Genomic DNA, 16,337 nt, shown 5'->3' with positions numbered 1-16,337 from the left:
TGTGTGTGGAGACAGGAGGGTAAGCGTGTGTGTGTATGTGTGACTCATAGGGTTACATTAATGGGTGTGACCTGTGTGTGCAGTGACGCTTAACCTCACCCTTTCTGAAAGCAGTTTGTCAGAAATATCAGGTGACCACGAGAAGAAGAGTGTTCATTCCTTTGGGTTGTTTGTTCTGCTCTCTCTCTATTCTTGTGTTCATGTCACTGACTGAGGCAAAATTCATTCTATATCCACATATTCTATTTTGCGTGAAGGAAGGACACACACCCCAGACTGATTACCAGCCTATTAAAGGGATAACCCACATTACCCCTCATTTACACCATCCAAATATTTTTGGACTTTGGGAGAAAACAGGCAGATGTGTCAACATTCACACTCAGCTCAAGTGAGTTTGAAGCATACAATCTATTTGCTATGAGAAAACCACTGAGATACCATAGAGTCATTAATATCTTAAGGGATACATCCTTCTGTTTGAGCATCAGTGTGTGGAGTTAATTTTATGGTTATTTGGCATGAAAAACCACATTTCCGACCAGTAAACCCCCGCGAAGTTCGCTGATTATCGGCAATTCACGGCCAGTTTATGGGGAAGTTCGCCCACTCCGAAAATCAACGGAAAGGGACCCTCCGTCGGCGGGGAGCATGGTTATTCGCGCCTCCGCGAAGGTGAGAATAGCTCTAATTAGCACATGAATGCTACCGATGCTACAATTTGGAGAAGTGTTTGAAGACCATCTTGTGTCAATCCCACTGCTCCAGCAAAGCCATCAAAAGTAGGATGGTTTGTCCAAGAGTAACAGATGCTCCTCTGTACAGTGGGGACCTCATTATGTCATCATTAACCTGGAATAAAAAACAGGATCCCTATTAGTTACAGCTCCAGTAATGTGGTTAAAGTAGGAGATGTGATCGAACCATTTGGCCTCTTGGCAGCAGAGGCACCCCCACCCTCTTTCAGAGGCAGTATGAAATGTTGTGACATCGTAAATTAAACTGCTTGCGATTGGCAGAAGAATCAAGAATCTGGATTCCAGCTATGAAGTGTCAGGGGGCTGCTGTAAAATATTGACTAAATATTGACCATTGGCTCTATGATAGCACGATATTCAAAACCACTGGCTGTTATGAGTGTTATGAGTTATTAGTACATTATCAGAAATTGTCATTATTTGGAATCCTGCTCAGCCATTCCCAGTGCCCATTCCAAGCTAACTATGGTACAAGGACAAAATGCTTGATGGCTCTACTGTGCAAATTTGGGATATATTATAATAAAGATTATCCAACTACATGTAGTGTGAACCACAACAGCTCATATTTTACAGGAAGTGATTGAACTTCAACAAGGATTTGATTCATGTCTCTAATCAGACTGGTTTGTATCAAAAATGCTACCATGTGTTCAGAATCAGAAGTTGAGCAGTTATCACCACCATCATCACCATCACCACCATCATCGTCATCCGTGTTGCTGTCGAGGAGGTGCTACAGAGAGGAGAGACACCAATAGCTATTATTAGCTCAGAGAAGTGCTGGATTTAAATTGTTGTGTTATATCAGTTTCTGTGAAAAGGAAAGGATTTAGAAGTTGACAAACAGTATTTATACAAAATCATCATATTGATAATGATGATGATGATGATGATGAATAAATACTGTAAATCAATTTCTAGCCTCGTTAGCACAACTACTACTCATGTTGTCTGTCCTTGGTTCTGAGAGGTCCCCCAGAACATCATGTTTGATAACTCCGCTTTTAAAGTGAAAACTTAAAATGCAAACTCACCTCGAAGTCAGAGTCCAAACTTGCGGCTGTGCCATTGCTGTCTCTGTCCCTGTGGTCATCAAGGGACTGCTAGAAGGAGACAAAAGGTAGCATTATTTCAAAGTGGGGCTAAGTCTTAATCATTATGAGAATACACATAAAATACAGAATGAGTAAACCTACTTTTTCAGGTTCATTGTTCATCCTCCCCTGTTCCTCATTGCTGTCATCTACAGCATGTCCACTGGGTTGCTTAAAAAGAAAAAGAAAAATAAATATTTTATAATAGATAACTAACTACTTGGCTTCATAAGCACCCCTCATGACTCATGTTAGATAACATGACTAGGCTGACCTCTCAGAGCAATGGCAGAAGACATGAGGTGTGCTTATTAGGCCAAAGTGATTTCTGAGCTGTTAAGTTGTTTAAAATGCAAATTCACCTCAAAGTCAGAGTCCAAACTTGCGCCTGTCCCATCGCTGTCAGTGTTGTCATCAAAGGACTGCATTATAAGAGGGGAAACAATTCTATTAAATCACCACACGGCCATCTTGCTAGAAGCTATAGATGAAGCGCGTGGAGACTTTGCAAGCCCGCCAAAAAATCTGATTGGCTCTGCTTTTACTGTCAGTTGCTGAGGCAAAACTAAGTAGACCAGAGGTATAAGCTATGTTAGCAAAGGGACAAGAAAGCTATATATGTGCTAATAAAGTGGATAGAAGAAAACAAAGTAAGTGTGGGATTGGAGAGAAATGTGAAAGACAAAAAAATGTCAAGTGACCCAAAGAGGACTGGCCTGGTGGAACATGGGGTGGTTGGAGTAAAGCCACCTAAAGGCGGCTGGAAAGCTTTTCCGGCCCAGATACTCAGTGTAAAAGGTAAGTGAATCAATTCTGAATAATTCAACGTTAGTGCTATAAGTATTTATGATCAATTGCACCCATCTTATTATTACTTACCGTTAAGTCAAGCAACAAAATGGTAACATATAGTAGTGGTCTGTAGGGAACTTGTTAATGTTGCATCTCCATTAGGTTGGCTAACAAACTTAGCTAGCAAGGTACTGTGACCGCTAACCTAGCTACAACGTACAGATCACAGCATAACCTTGCACTATCATATTACTAACAGCTAGTTAGGCATTATTGAATGTGCTAGCTAACCTCGCTATAAAATAACCCCTAACATTGCAATTTTCTGATTCATTTTGTTATTGTGTTCAACTTTATCCTTTATTATGGCTAAGGCCATCTCACAGCTTTCAAGAGACACCAAGGCCCGTTCAAGAGTGTGTGTGTGTGTGTGTGTGTGTGTGTGTGTGTATGTATGTATGCACCTCCTGTTTTTTTTCTCTAGGGTGAACTCTTCTGATATACAAAAAGGTGATTCCTTACCTTCCATATGTTGTAGAAATCCAAACTGGAATAGTTGTGAAGTCAGTTTCCTAATTTGGAGAAGTTCCTCTCGAACAAAAAATACATCAACAGGGCTTGTCCAGGACGCGGAACGAAAATGCTGAGGGCGATTAAAAATTTATGCGAAATGGAAAAAAAACCCTCCTCGCACAGGGTTAGCTGTGAGCTACCACAACGTTATATCAATATTCGCCGTTCTTTAAGAAAACTGTATTGTTTTGTTTCATGGCTTTCAGGCGTGCCAAAAAAAAACTGCGACTCCCTGCATGCAATGTGAAGCTCAAGGTACCAATCACAGCTCAGCTGTTATTGAGTTGATAGCGGTAGTGGGCTGTCTCCTTGAGCTGTCGGTCGAGTGATGCAGTGAGTTGATGTGAGAGAATTTAGAGAAATGAAGTCGATTAGCTAGTTAGCAATAGTAACGTTAGTGTTACTAGTAACGATACTCAGGACACGTTGGTGGATGATGTTGATGTGGAAGCCGTCCAGGACGTACGTGTAACATCAACGGCAGTTGTCGTCCCATGGGCCAGCTAACATTAGCACAACATGAGCGTTAGCAAAAGTTCGCAGAAGTTAGCAATAGTAACGTGAGTGTTACTACTAACGTTACTCGGGACACATTGGTGGACGATGTTAACGTGGAAGCCGTCCAGGACGTACTTGTAACGTCAACGCCAGAACGCCAGTTGTCGACCCACGGGCCGACTAACATTAGCATAACGGGAGCATTAGCCAAACTGCCGCCTCAAAATCGAACAACTGGGAATCCACCATTTCCGCAATGTTAGAATCTGCCCCCCCTTGAGGAGGCACAATGTCTTGAGTGGCCAGATGGTCAATCCCTGCTGCAATTACTGTTCTTGTGCTTTATTGTAAAACAGAGAGCCTTGAGGAAATCAGAAAGGCAGAGTGTCACTGGATAGAGAGACACAATATGTGGAGTCCAGAAAGGTATGTTGTTACACTATTGTTGAAATAGTCAGATCTAATATTTAAATTACTTACTAAATAATGAAGGTGTTATTGCAGGATGTTCAATCTCATTTATACTCCCTCCTGTCCTCTCCTTTCCCTTGCAATTCGCTTGCTGTTTTGTCATACTAAAATTGCCACTGAGGAAAGTGGTCACTCTGATGATGAGGATGACACACCTCAACCCCAGAAGGTACAGAAATGCTGTACAAACATATGTTCATGTTCTCATTACTTTTTTTCAGTTACCTTTTATCTAAATTATTTGGATTGCTTCAGGTGTGACATAATTTACTGATGATTTGTTGTCTATGTCATACATTTATCATTATGCTTTTACAAACCTGAGTATGTATACAACTTTTGGGCAGTACACATGTTACTATTCAGTCTTATACTCATCACCATAACTGCTGGCCTTTTACACCCTTCCTCCACACTTGTTTTTCAGACTTTTCAGGAGGACCCATACAGGACTCCGAAACGACCAAAGGTAAATGTAACAGTTCATATTATTAAAAGTGCAACTAAGGGGTTTTTTGTGTGTAGTTGATTATTTTATTCATTTATCTTTTTTAAGACAGTAGAAACAGTGTGTAAAATAGGCTGCAGCACCCAACTGATTGTTGTCAGAGATCTCAGTCATGCTGTGGCTAGGCAGCAAACTAGGCAGCAAATAAAGGCAGAATCAGCTATTAAGGGAAAACCAAAAAATGTTTGCTCACTGATTTTCTGCCTGTTATCATCGATACTTATTAAATTAATTGGTAGTGCCATAAATGGTCACAGCCCAACACAAAACATGTTGCAGATCCTCTGAAGTCTGCAGATTCCAAAAATATTAGTATATTCACTCAATGATCTTCCTGTCATCAGTAATGTTTGCCAAAGTTCAGGTTTCCATTCAGTTTGAATTAACAAGTGTGCAATTTTTCAGACCTGATTTTGGTGTTGCACTTGTTTGTTTAATAACATAGAGAAAGCAATTCACTTGAAAACATTTCAGCAGGATTACAACACACCTTCTCCACTTGTACCAACCAGAGCAACAGATAACAGAGAATCACAGATTTTGGGCTTACAGTATATCACGAGATACTACCAAAGTTCTCCATCCATTATTTAACTTCTTTCTTTATCTTCTCTTTCTCACCTGGTAGAGGGACTAAAAAATGATCTAAAGGAGCTTGAGGAGAGGATAAATGACGAGGATAAGGAAATCAGGTGGTTGCGAAGGTTGAACCTCCAAATGCAAGAGGGTAAGTATGGAGGGGAGCCCTTGCAGTAACCTTGAACCTATTTCCATGACAATATTATAATAATAATGCTACAACTATATTAAGTGACAACTCAATTAGTGATTTTGAATAGGTAAGTGTTCCCTCTTTGATTTAATTGTAGGGCTACCAGATACAATCACAAAAACTGTGAAAGACGCTATACAGGCAGCTCAGCCTGCCCCCAGCCACCCGGTGCCTTCTAGCAGCCACCCAGCCCCTCTTCACAACCAAATAGGAGAGACAAAGGTATCACTTACATAGTCAGGAGAAGTGATTTCATTTGTGGACCATGCAGTGTTTCCCATACATTCATTATATTTGGCCTGCCCAAATCCTCTTGTAAGCAATGAATTGATCATCTTTACTTAAATTCTGCTGTCTTTTCATTTCTTCTAATCAATGTTTGGTAATGGCACACTAGTTGCCAGCTCCCCTCCCCCCCAGAACTGAACACCAGAGAGCGAGAGGTGACTTTAGTGTCAAAGAGGAACAGTACGGCGGTTGTCTGGACCTGTTTTGACAGTCACGTATTGTGTAGAACAACCCTTTCTACTGTAGCTTTAAAAAGTATCACAAGGCCATGTGTGACGATTGCATCGCTAAAAACCCGTCTTGACAGAAATGTTAGAGAGCAGAACTCCTTTTGAATGAGATTCAGAATGACACCGTGAAATGACCCTGGCGACAGCAGAGTTCATAGTGAAATATACGATGCCCTTCAATCCACATATTTACATATTACATGTTTACAACGAGGCTTTGCGTTATCTAAATATGCTGTTTTAACTTTTAATTTTGCTGTTGTAAACATTACTGTTGTTGCTCTAGAAACAACATTTAGTTATATTTAAAATATAAATAAATTCTAACCCTGTTTTTAATAGACTGAGCACACACTCATTCATCACCACACAGTAATACTACATAGACTATTTGTGCCAAAATGATGATTTCAAATAATTCCTAGATTTTTAAGACTGCTTATTAGAAACTCAGTAATAGCTAGGAGCTAATTTAGGCCTTACACATACACATTGCACATGTGGGATGCAAACATAAGCTTCGCAACACAACCTGAACCCCAGTAAAAAAAAGTTCAGTCAAATCTTTTTTTCTCACCAGCACCCATGCCAATGCCACACCTTTGAGAACTGGACTTTTTTCCATTCTGGGAGTACACAGATGTATTCTAATATTTCTTTATCTTTGCAGAACGAGTCTGTATTGGATTTAATGAATCGAACCGCCTTGGATTATGCTTAAAGGTGTGATGGCTACAAGAAGCAGGACTGTGATGGACTCCATCTTCACTGTGGAAGAGATGGCAACGTGCTCCATCACAGGAAAAAAGGGGATTGTAGGGGAGAAAAGACAGAGCCTTGACAAAGGCAAAGTGAAGCTAGTAATTGGTAAGCATGCCTGAATATTGTTTGGGTTGGGCAAAATGCTGTTGTATCAGCTTGTTAACACACAAAAATGTTGCTCTTTTTCAATTATTTTCATCAGCATCCTCATTGACACCTATATTACACAACATGAATTAATTGGTGAACCCCGAGTAAATTTAGTAGCATTTCATTTCTTACAGACCATGTCAAAAAAGTTCACAGAGCCATCAGACACACTGAAATCAAAGCCTGCATGGCACAAAAATTAAAAGACACCAGGAGATGAGCTGAGAGGGAAACAGGCTAACCTATTTATACTGTATATGATACTGTTGATGATGATACAGTTTTGGATGGCTTCCAAGGGGCCTGCTGTGGGTCTGCACAGGATCTGTGCTTGTTTATATATTTGACTACTCTACATAGACCAGTCATCACTTGAAAATAACAGAACCAATCCTGTAATCCAGATAGAAAAGAAATTAACCTTTACTTTGATAGAATAGACTGGTGTTTGTACTGCCCTAATCTGATTTTGTCTTTCGATCCCAAAATAGGGACCCTGCTGGAGGATACCCAGAGGACAACACAAACACACAATACACACACACTCTTTCCCCAGAAGACATTTTTTAGAGGCATTTTGATCCTTTTTATGGACAGTTCTGTTCTCACTTTTCATTGCAAATAAACAGTATTTGTATCACTTATATTTGTCTTAACTACTTTATTTCTTGTAAAATTATTAAACTGAATATTAAACACTGGTTTGAAGTCTGCCTTTGTATGGATGGACAGATCATATCGTGAACCCTCATTTTCCTCTTTGACGACATCTGCCAGGCACATCCAAGACTGCTTGCATTCCTAGTTTAGATCTGTGTTTTGTTGGTTTAAATTTCATATAGAAAATGTAAGTACTAAGACTATTTTGAAACCCACTTGGTTTCACATGGGTATTTGAATCAGTTTCAGATGGGAGTTGATATGGCTTACACATGTAAAAAACATGAGTTTCACATGTAATAATATGGGTTTCATATGTAATCACACTGGTGTCACATGGGAGTCTATATGGGTTACACATTTAATAACATGGGTTTCACGGGTATTTTTATCGGTCTCACATGGGAGTTTATATGGGTTACACATGTAATAACATGGGTTATTGTAAAAACATGTGTTTCACGTAATTATATGGGTGTCACATGGAATCCCATGGTTTTCACATAGGAATTTGCTTGGGTTTCACACATTACACCATGAAAAATATTCCAAAACCACATATTTCCCATGTTTAACGTGCAAATCACGTGTTCCATGTTTACATGTCAATATAATCACATGTGACCACATGTGATTAGCACATGTGACATTCATGTGGTTTTTCTGTAAGGGATGTTTTATTTCAGTCATTTTAGTTTTTTTTTTTTGTTTGTTTGTTTTTTGACAATAAGGACCATATTTACAGGGTGACATTAGCATTGTTCTCAATATGTACCCATACAAGGTTCTTCTTCCATTACTTACGTATACAATTAGTATCCATAGGGAGATGTTTGGGGCAGCGCAGTGGGGCAGCAGGTAGTGCACGTGCCTCACAGCAAGAAGGTTGCTGGTTTGATCCCCGGGCGATGCATTTCTGTGCGAAGTTTGCATGTTCTTCCCGTGCATGTGTGGGTTCTCTCCAGGCACTCCGGCTTCCTCCCACAGACCAAAAACATGCTCATTAGGTTAATTGGTGACTGGTGGAAAAAAAATTGCCCCTAGGTGTAAGTGTGAATGGTTGTTTGTCATATGTGTTGCCCTGCAATCGACTGGCGACCGGTCCAGGGTGTACCCCACCTCTTGCCCATTGACAGCTGGGATAGGCTCCAGCCCCCCCGCAACCCCAAAAGGGATAGGCGGTATAGAAAATGGATGGATGGAGGGAGATGTTTGCTATTTTGTTAAACTGTCAGTTGTCCATGTGGAGATACTGAAAACACATATTGATTTGTATTTAAAACCTGTTTGTCCTTCACAGTAAATATGGTATTGAAAACATCAGGCACCGAAATAATGTTCTCAAAGTAAACATTCAACAGTTTAAGTCTGTCATTTAAGAATGAAATAAAAGCCTCCTCATGTGTATCGTGTTTGGAATGTAAGGCTCCAGGTGTTCACAACCATCTTTCCTCTTCCTCAGTGAGTCACAGCCTTGAGGGATACATATTCATGCTAACCAGCAGTGAGCAGTGACCTTTGACCCCACAACCCTTAACTTCCCACCCCCCTAACTTCCTTCTCTCCCTCCCACTGTTGCCCACTTCTGTGAGGTCTGCTGGTCCTTGCTGTCTCCTGTTTCGGTAGAAAGTACAGCAGGTAGGGTGTTGATGTTTTACTACCCTTCTTTTTATTAACTGTTTGAGATTGCCTGATTACATCTTTACGCGTCTTGTACTGTATGTCTGCATGTTACTTGGATACATTAAGGATTCGCACATAATAGTCTTGTTCCGTTTCGGCTGTTCAGTTACTTACTGCATGTCAACTCTGCTGGTGAAAGGTGAACACCCTCTGATTTTTTTATTGCAACCAATGCCGCTTATGTAAACCCTATAAAGTTTTAAAACTCATCTGTCTGTGAACTGGTTTGAGGTTCAAAACATAAGGAGGACATTCAAAGATTTAGGGCACTATTTGGGAGTGCAACAGAATCAGTGAGTGTAGCTGTAATGCAAACCAGTCGACCTGAAGATTGTGCATGAATAGTTCCACAATAATTATGGTCCATCTGCTTTTCCTAGTTATGTACATTAATTGTCCAACCTGTATTCCAAAAAAGTTGGGGCACTGTGTAAAATTAAATAAAACAGTGTGATAACTTTTTAATACATACTCAACTGAAAACAGCACAAAACATATTTCCCTCATCAACTTACTGATTGACAGATTTTTGTAAATATATGCTTATTCTGAATTTCATACCAGCAAGTGAGGTTCACCACAATCACATGACAGTGGAAAGGATGTTGCTACATGGACTTGAAAATACTAATGCTAATAAGTTGGATTCAACTATAGTTACATTTTGCCAGGACATCTTTAATATCATGCTTCTCCATTGAGGAGATCAAGTTGCTGCTGATGTACATGATGGGGATGTTGAATATGATAATAACACTAACCTCTTTAAGATTGTATTACTTATGTGGTGCCTCTCTGTGTTTTCCCTTTCTGCAGGTGTGGTTGGAGGAGGAGGTGGGTGAGGGTGAGGACGGAGAGTTGAAGGGTCCTGTTGTGTTTTGCATGCAGGCAGAGCACGCTGGGACCAGGACATACTACTTCAGCACAGAAAGTCATGAGGAGCAGGAAGATTGGATTAGAGCCATGAGCGAGGCTTCAGAGGTCAACATTCAGCCAACACAAAGGTGCTGTTCACACACATGCATACAGCCATACTGCACAACCAGTGCACACATATGCAATCATATTCTCCCACGTCTATTTGATTGGGCCTATCCAATATGGGAGCCTGTCTCCAAGAACTACAGTGGTAGAGCAGTCGTCCACTTATCAGAAAGTCAATAGTTCAATCCCTGGCCTCAGCAGTCTGCATGTCTAAGTATTCTTGTTCTCGATGCTGTGTGTTGGTGTGAGAGTGTGTTAAAGGTCCCATATTATAAAAAACTCACTTTTTCTGGGATGTTGGGTGTTATTTTGGGTCTCTGGTGCTGCCACATGCATACAAAGTCTGTAATAAGACTGTCCATGCTTTTTTGAGTGAGATACGGATTTCTGAAAGAATCCTGTGTGCAGCTTTCAAACAAGCTGATCAAATTCTTTGCGGACAATGAAATAATAAGCAGGTACATTTGCACCCACCAGCCACCATCTCCCTCCCCATCTCCCCTCCCATCAAGGCATAAGTATGGTGTCTTTCCACCCACCAGATACAGCACTACATTCTCAGAGATCCACCTTTTCGTTGTCGAAAGCACCGTGTTAGGAATCATCAAAGTGTACCACGCAAAGTGTTCTGTTGCTGGCTGTAAAGACAAGCACAAATCGCTCCATCAGCTCCCAGCTGCAGAAGACAGAAGAGCATCGAGGATTGAATATTTTTTTTGAAGGCAACGTCCCAGCTACAGTTGGCAAAAAAATGTTGCAGTGTACTAACCACTTTCTCCAACCTCAGTCAGTACAAGGCAGGATTAGCCAGGAAACTTTTTCTAAAGGAGGGGTCATTTCCAAGTTAGCGTGGAATACCTGCAGACAAGGGACATGTAAGTACACAAATAATTAGCTGTGTGTTTCTTTTGAAGATTAGCACAAACTCTTGCATGTTGTAGCGTGTGTTTTGCCCAATAGCAGAAGCTAACGTTAACCACTAGCTTCTAGTTAGCGATCAGTATGGTCTCTATATGCAAACCCAGCGACCCAGTTGGTCAAGCGATACATACACAGACCCTCCGCCAGATCTAAGCTTTGGGAATTTGTGAAAATAATGCATTTGGAAATATTTTCTAAACTGGAATATGTTAGCAAAGCCCAGGGCAAAACGAGTGTATGGTTGAGACTGCTACGTCACAGCACAATTTACATTCCAAGCCAACCATTCTGTGCAATGAGTTTCTTCTCTTGGAGTTTATTGATGAGTGATCCTTTTTTACACTGTATTTAGCTGTTGGCATAGCTATACACGTAAAGTAAAGTTGATGTCACTTTTCTTTTTCATATAGGCCAGTGCATCATTGCAGTTACCTGCTGTTGATCAAGTGTAACAGTGAGCTGTTGCAGCCTTATTTGCTTGAATTTATACTGTAACAATTAGTATGCCCTGTTATCATAAAAATATACTTTTGCTACAGCTATCCGGGCTACTGTTTCCTGCAAGGACTAATGTTTTAAGGACTAATGTTGTAATGCACTGCATTAATGTACCAGTGTGTGTGTGTGTGTGTGTGTGTGTGTGTGTGTGTGTGTGTGTGTGTGTGTGTCTGTTTTTGTGTGTGTTTTTGTGTGTGTCTGTGTATTGTACAGGGTATGTTGATGATTTAACTTGACATCTTCCCTGGGTGTCAGGAAACTCCTGATGTATCTGAAGTACAGCGCATGATGGGATGACTATACAATGTGAACATCTGAATTCACATTTTTCTAATTTGGATTCAGTGAATCCTTCACTTATACTGTATTTCCATGTACAAATATTCATAACTGTGGTCAATACATTTCTATTGTATATCTGTAAAATGTTTCATTTGAATAAATGTGTAATATACAGTATTTGCTTAGGAAAAACTTTGCTATATGTTCAAGAAAAAATATGATCTGAATTTGTGGCATTAGCTGACTATATGTGGTTTATTATGGCGTATGAACACTGTTAAAACTCACTGATTTGGCCCCAATAGCTTTAAAGGACCCGGATGGTTGATCATGCCTGGAGGTCTTGCAGCTGTCTAATAACCTATTATGCATAACATTAGAGTATCTGCAGTGGCATGTTATCTGCAATGATACACTGCGATCATAAGTGAAGGTAAAGATAATGTTACCTGTGGCACCTCCTGGCAGCATATGTGACCAGCCACAAGAAAACCAGCAACAAGTCTCCTGGGGGGCATTTTGAGTTATTTACATTATTTATTTACATTCTGAAAGTGTAGTTTCTAAGCTTCCCAATGATGTCTAACACATGGAAATCTGAAAATTTTGAGGAAGATGTGGCCATTTGAATGTAGGCAATCCTCAGACTAGTTTTTTTGAGAAATCCAGCCTGAAAGATTCTCACCTAGGGGAGCCAGGTAACACAGTTCTGCTCATTGCATCTTATTTACATAAGTCCAACCTGTCACAGTCTGCCAGCTTCGTATGCGCTGCCACCCTCTCTCTCATCTGCACACCTGCTCAGCCAGCACACACCTGATGCTAATCACAATCAGTGCCATACTTAAGTAGCTTCCTCTCACTCACTCTTCGCCAGATTGTTCTAGCTCTCATGCAAGACTCTCCAGCGTACACCTTCGGACAGATCCCCTGGTTTCGACCCAGCCTGCCTTCGACCTCGTCTGTTCTCCTGTTTCCCCGTAAAGACCCCTGTTTCTGTGAACCCGACTACGAGTTTCGTCTTGCCCCCCTCTGGACCACAGTATCTGAGAGAGTCACGTGTTTCTCCTTCCAGTTGGAGTTGCATTTAGATCCTGGTATTCCCCTTGACAAAACCCCTAACCATTGTTCAAACTATTGTAGTAGTTTGAACAATGGTTATCAAATGGAAATGGAAATTCTTTTGTTACACAAAGTCCCTGAATAAAAATGAAAAACAAGAAAGGTTATATACTTATAAGTTAGAAGGAGCAAATGTAGATACTTATTCCTAATATTAAATAAAATAAAATAAATTCTGTCATTCTGTGGTGCAATGGGATGGATTAGTCTGTTGTTGAATGAGCTGAATGAGTCAAGTCTGTTATGGTCTAGTGGTTGTTGAGCAAGGAAAAAACTATGGTGTGAACCCAAAAGTGCAGACTGACAAAAGAAGTTGAGCAAAATACAGTCCCAGGTGCTTTATTAACAAAAGACGGCAATCCAAAATCCAGTACAAAAATCCAAAAACCAAAAGCAAATACTAAAAAAAACACAAAATAATAACTAACGGGGAAAACAAAGAGACAAAGAAGAAGAGAAGACAAAGACAAAGAAGAGAAGACAAAGACAAAAGAAACACACAGGGTGCTTTTCACCCTGCTTTTACAGCTGTGCAAACGTCATCAGTAATTGACGTCGCTTCGGACTGACGCTGTGGAGCGAGGATTTTTCGTTTCGGAGTTTCGTTTCCTCCGTCCTCACGTCCCTTCCTTGCATCCCTCTTTCATGTCCTCGCTGGGCGGAGCTAAGACGCGAAGAGAGGAAGCGAGTGGAGGAGACGAGGAGACCAATTTATGGAATGAAAAGCACCCACAGACTTAAATAGAGGGGGAACTAAACAGACGCAGGTGGACGCAATCACAAATCACAAAGGAGGGAAACATATAGGAAGTAAAGAGAACTATGACACACAACGGAAGGCTACCAAAATAAAACAGGAACTCAGGATACCAAAGTAAAACAGGATCCTATCCCTCCGGAGGCCGGCGGCGATATCCCCCTGGAAAACAGCAGTGAAGGCGATATCCCTCCGGAGGCCATCGGTGGAGGTGACACCCCTCCTGGACTGGAGGCAGGCGAGAGGACTGCTGTGCTGGGAACCAGTGACGGGGCATCTGGGGCAGGAGGTGGCTCTGGCTCTGGCTCGGTGAGTGGCTGCGGCTCCGGATCTGGCTTTGGCTTTGGCTCGGTAGGTGGCTGCAGCTGTGGCTTTGGCTTGGTGAGTGGCTGTCGCTGGCTCTGGCTCTGGCTCTGGCTCTGGCTCTGGCTCTGGCTCTGGCTCTGGCTATGGCTCTGGCTCTGCCTGTGGCTCTGGCTCTGGCTCTGGCTCAGGCTCTGGCTGAAGCTTGGGCTCTGGCCCTGGCCGTGGCTGTGGCTTTGGTTCAAGCTTGGGCTGTGGCTCTGGCTGTAGCTGTGGCTGTGGCTGAAGCTTGGGCTGGTAACTTGGAATCTCACGCTGGGGCTGAACCTGGTGCTAAGGTTAAGGCGGAGGCTGAAGCTTGAGCTGGTAGCTGGGAACCTTGGGCTGAGGCAGAAGCTTGGGCTCAGAGTTGGCAACCTGGGGCTGAGGCTGAGGCTTGGACTTGTAACTGGGAACCTGAGGCTGGGGTTGAGACTTAGGCTGGTTCACAGCTTTATGTCTGCGGACCCTCTTCCTTCCAGTGGGGGCTGTCTTGAAGGCTAGCTGGGTCCCCAAGAATGGAGACCTCTCATCCTCAGGCAGGAAGCTTGCCAACTCCAGCACCGAACATGGTTGGAGAGGAGAAGGCTGTTGGCTATCTAGCTTGCAGGTTGTAGTAAGTAGACCGCTAATAAGCCTGGGGCTAGCTGACTTATCGACTGGAGCTGGTAGGGAACTAGTAGGCTGCTGGCTAACTGACTCATGGACAGGAACTGGCAGGGAACTAGCAGGCTGGTGGCTAGCCCACCCAGAGACTGGAACTGGCAGGGAGTTAGTGGACTGGTGGCTAGCTGACTCATGGACAGGAACTGGCAAGGAACTAGCAGGCTGGTGGCTAACTAACTCATGGACTGGGACTGGCAGGGAGCTAGCAGGCTGGTGGCTAACTGACTCATGGACTGGGACTGGCAGGAAGCTAACTGGCCTGTGGCTAGCCGACTCATGGGCTGGGGCTTACAGGAAGCTAGCAGGCTGGTGACTAGTTGACTCAAGGACTGGAACTGGCAGGGATCTAGCAGACTGGTGGTTCGCTGATTCATGGACTGGAACTGGCAGGGAGCTAACCGGCCAGTGGCTAGCCGACTCAGGACTTGGATCGGGTGGGATGCTAGCAGGCTGGGGGTCTGATGGCTTGCAAACTAACCCTTCTTCCAGGATGTATTTAAGGGAGTCTATCGCTTCACACAGCCTCGGCACGGCAGGATGACCCCAGAACCAGGCCTTGCCATATAACAAAGTCTCTAAGGCGGTTAGAGCAGCCCATGCCTCCTGTGGGTCTAAGGAGTCATCCCAAACATAAAAAGCCAAAAATTCAATAATGGACTCAACATCTTTTGTCTCCTCCAGCCGAGGAAAAAAGTCTGCTGGGTACAGTTCAGGTGGGATCATTCTGTTGTGGTCTGGTGGTCGTTGAGCAAGTGCAGACTGACAAAAGAAGTTGAGCAAAATACAGTCCCAGGTGCTTCATTAACAAAAGACGGCAATCCAAAATACAAATACTAGAAAAACCACAAAATAATAACTAACAATGAAAACAAAGAGACAAAGAAGAAGAGAAGACAAAGACAAAAGAAACACACAGACTTAAATAGAGGGGGAACTAAACAGACACAGATGGACGCAATCACAAATCACAAAGGAGGGAAACACATAGGAAGTAAAGAGAACTACGACACACAACGGAAGGCTACCAAAATAAAACAGGAACTCAGGATACCAAAGTAAAACAGGATCCTAACAAAGTCAAGTTAACTTTATTGTCAATGCTGCTATATGTACAGGACATTAACAGAGGCCGGCACTTAATAATCACAAACTCCAGGAGAGGTGAACAGTGTCTACAAATCACCACAGCATCTTGACACCAAGCATCCCTGATGTAAACACGGACCCCGCCGCCGCGGTGTTAGCCGGTCCAGCTGGGTGGCGGAGTCCGGTATGCTGTTATTGTGCCATGTTTCCTTAAAAATGAAAACATAGCACTCTCTTTCACAGTCTGCTGGGTCGTTCTCAGAAGGTGTATATAGTCCAGTTTGTTGTCCAAGGAGCGTACATTGGCAGGTACGATAGATGGTTTAGCTGGCTTGTGTGGACTCACCGCTAACTTTAGCCGGGGTGCCACCACGTTTTCCCCACTTCCACCTCCTCTCACACTGCCTGCGGCGCTTCCTGTGCGGGTGCGCTGCAGT

The 16,337-nt window shown here is 42.5% G+C and overlaps 1 protein-coding gene across 5 annotated transcripts in view; it reads left to right on the top strand.

Annotated features, from left to right (window-relative positions):
* plekha6 (pleckstrin homology domain containing, family A member 6) overlaps nucleotides 1-16,337 on the top strand; it is a 291,763-nt gene that overhangs the window by 225,423 nt on the left and 50,003 nt on the right. For 2 of the 5 annotated variants that reach the window (XM_070959441.1, XM_070959440.1), the window contains one exon: nucleotides 10,059-10,246. In XM_070959441.1, the coding sequence (XP_070815542.1) occupies nucleotides 10,059-10,246 (188 nt within the window). Of the gene's footprint in view, nucleotides 1-9,025; nucleotides 9,198-10,058; nucleotides 10,247-16,337 lie in introns of those variants that run through there. The other 3 variants (XM_070959444.1, XM_070959443.1, XM_070959442.1) reach the window with 3 other exon arrangements.

This window comes from Chaetodon trifascialis, chromosome 3, assembly GCF_039877785.1.
Source record: "Chaetodon trifascialis isolate fChaTrf1 chromosome 3, fChaTrf1.hap1, whole genome shotgun sequence".
NCBI lineage: Eukaryota > Metazoa > Chordata > Actinopteri > Chaetodontiformes > Chaetodontidae > Chaetodon > Chaetodon trifascialis.
The sequence above is the reverse complement of the archived record's forward strand: the minus strand, read 5'-3'. Positions and strand labels throughout refer to the sequence as shown.